At 30.5% G+C, this 3,339-nt stretch overlaps 1 protein-coding gene across 2 annotated transcripts in view; it reads right to left on the reverse strand.

Annotated features, from left to right (window-relative positions):
• LOC106465094 (dixin-A-like) overlaps positions 1-3,339 on the reverse strand; it is an 88,816-nt gene that overhangs the window by 23,950 nt on the left and 61,527 nt on the right. For both annotated transcript variants that reach the window (XM_022392922.1, XM_022392923.1), the window contains 2 exons: positions 2,728-2,820; positions 1,624-1,713 (listed from right to left, as the gene is read on the reverse strand). In XM_022392922.1, coding sequence (XP_022248630.1) covers positions 1,624-1,713; positions 2,728-2,820 — 183 coding nt within the window. The remainder of the gene's footprint in view (positions 1-1,623; positions 1,714-2,727; positions 2,821-3,339) is intronic.

Here is a 3,339-nt window from a genome sequence, read left to right on the forward strand (position 1 = left end):
TTGATAAGTATATGAATGAAAAGGGCTGGTTTTGAATTTTTTTTTATTATTATTTTTTAATCATTTTAATTTAGTTTTGAGGATAGAACAGCCGAGATGGACCAATAGGTCCCATCTTGTCCCAAAATATTATGTTATGTTAAACAGAAATAAAAGTAATTAGCATATAAAACAAATTATTTATTTCAAACAATAAATTATTAAATAGAAGATGCAGCTCCTGAAGTTGTTACATAATAATTACATAATTCTGAAAACAATGCACAATAATTTCAAAAAATGAAATTTTACTTTTTCACATAATTATTCTTTCCCACCATTTTATATCAAGAACAGATTTATAAATATTACTGATTAAGTACTTAATCAAATTGTTAACATAATTAGTGAGAAACAAAGGTCCCAAAACAAACCTTTTAGGAACCTCACTAATAACATTCTTCTAACTGGAGAAGTTATTCATTTATTTTCTACCACCAAGAATCTTACTATATTATTTAAAAATTAACCTTTAATGTGACTCTTCACAAAAACTACTTGGAAAGTTAATATATAAAACATACACAATGATGCCTTTACATAATTTCTCTGGTCAGTTCTTTTCTTAGGCAAAAATGCAGAATTACTCAATATGATGTAATATATGAACATCGATGATAGTGAATGATATGTAAAAGAGTCAGCAATTTGAGAGTTAATTGCAATTTGGGTGTTTATATATTTTAAACATTTGGTTCTGGTGTAAAGACAAATCTGTCTTCAACACACTGTAATGTATATTTAAATGCAAAAGCTGAGCAGGTTGTCCTCCTCACATTCAGAACCATATCAACATGTATTCAAGTTTGATAATTCGTAATACTTTATACATAAATCCATAACAGAAGGAAATAATTACATAGAAAAATTAACAAAATGCTTAAACTATATACCAATATACAAATATTAAAAAGCATGGATGGTTGTCATATTAAATTAGATAATTATAAACTGGTAGAATATCCCAAAGCATGGTGAACTTTTAACATTAATAACTTTATCGATTCTGAGGTGTTTTGTTTTTATTATTTTGCCATTTTCAGTACTGATAGAGGCTTCATGTGTCCAAGTCCACAGTCTGAAGACAGAAGCATATTTTTACTATATTCAACTAAGAATTATACACTTGAAATATAATTATTATCAGCTTAATGCAAGTTTTGAAAATTCTTTTATTGTTATTACCTGAGCAAGGCCTGGGTTCCTGGGTATTCTTTCCAGTGAATACTCAGTTCCAGAATTTCTTCCTGTGCCTCAAACTCGAGTAAGCTAGTTGCAAGTTCACTAAAGCTTCAGTATCAATGCAAGGTTTGTTTCAACCTCATCTTTATTATACCAGCCAGAGACCCATGCTTAAAACTGCTTTGTTGTCAAATTTTCTTTGAATTATCAAACTAATAATTGATACACATGTAGTAAATAAGACTCAAGTTGGGTTGGGTAATTTAAAACCCAAAGGGTTTTTGAATATTTGTGCCAACCTATATGTATTATTTCACTTTACTAAAAAGGTGAGGGTTTTATATCCATAATGTGGACAGGACTTTACAAAACAACAATCTTTATGTATACCTACCTACTCACCTCTATTCTGACAGAAATAGGTAGTTCTAAACTTTGTTCCAACTCGTATATCTTCTTTTCCTGATCTGCTAGTCTGGCTGTTAGAAGTACCTGAAAATTTGACTATAATATTTTAAAATTACTGAATTCTGTGCCATTTAGTTACAATTTTCTAACTGATCTGCATAAAATAATATAATTATCATTTCTTAACATAATTTTAGGTTAATAAATCAAACCTATTTCTGACTACAATACCATCCATGTATACATTTTCATACATTCATTTTATGTTTCTCCTTAAGCAATAACAAGAATGCTTTTAGTATAGTGGTAATCAACTGCCTCAGAGCAAACAAAAAAAAGCATAATGATTTAGAAAAATCTTATTTGACCAAATTCTGCATCTACCTATCACACAAAAAAATTTAACACTGATAATAAGAAACATGCCCCAAAAGCTAAATCATAGACAAATTGACAATTATATGTCACTTTTCACTGGTGAAATTTAATGTGTTGGTGGATTTTGTGAACTTTTTTTATAAAACAATAATCTACCTCACAACTATAACTAATGCCACGTACCCTACTTTTAAGTATGACAACCTAATAACGTGTACACCATTCAAAAGAACTTAAGACATTGAAAAAATTGCATCATTGTTTCAGTTTTTACAGAATAGAAATTCCATATCATTAAAAAGCAAACTGTGAATTTTTATTACCCAAACAAAATTGTCCTTCCAACACTCCCATCTCTATTAAAACTGTTAGTGCAGCTTTTCAAATATCAAAACCTTATACATAAATAAATAGAACAAAGGGAGATCATGATCTCACACATAATATATATGCATTTCCAGACTCTATATCATTAGAAGCATTTCTCTGCATGTAATTAACACTTTAAAACTACTGTCCACCCAACAATAAATCTTATAAATTAAAAACAAGCAAAATGGGTTTTAAACCATGTATTCCAAAGTGAAAGTGGCAATATCATAGTCACACTAACAATTCTTTCTGGTCTAACTAACAAGAGATGATAACAATTAACAGTACAAGCTTTCTTTCCAAAAAACAGTTTATTTAATACGTTTTAAATAAACACTGCTTGACTACCTTAGCCCTGTTTGCTGCAGAAAGGTTTTTCAGAATGTCTACATGTTGAGCCTGTTGCTGACTGAACAATTCATCTTGCTTTTCAATTTCTTCCTGAAAATTACAAACCCACCATATAGTATATGTATACTACTACAACTAGATTTGGTCAAAGAATACTCAATATTTCTAAGTACAACTGATGTTCTTTTGTATCTAATTGCTAATTTATTTGGCCTTATCTTTCTGCTCATATAAAATGAAAGACATGACCAACAGAAACTTTACAATTTAACATCATTAAACTGAATAGTTAATATATATTTTAAAAGGTAGCATAATCATAATACTATAGATTTTAGATTGAAGAAACGTTTGAAACTGCAAAACTCAGCCACTCTTCAAAAAAATCTTCCATTATTCGTGTTAATACAACATTGACAATAAAACACGACCAGGCCCGGCATGGCCAGGTGGTTAAGGCACTCGACTCGCAATCTGAGGGTCACGGGTTCGAATCCCCGTCACATCAAACATGCTCGCCATTTCAGCCGTGGGGGCGTGATAATGTGACGGTCAATTCCACTATTCGTTGGTAAAAGAGTAGCCCAAGAGTTGGCGGTGGGTGGTGAT

The sequence above is a fragment of the Limulus polyphemus genome, unplaced genomic scaffold, assembly GCF_000517525.1.
Source record: "Limulus polyphemus unplaced genomic scaffold, Limulus_polyphemus-2.1.2 Scaffold1834, whole genome shotgun sequence".
Lineage (NCBI taxonomy): Eukaryota > Metazoa > Arthropoda > Merostomata > Xiphosura > Limulidae > Limulus > Limulus polyphemus.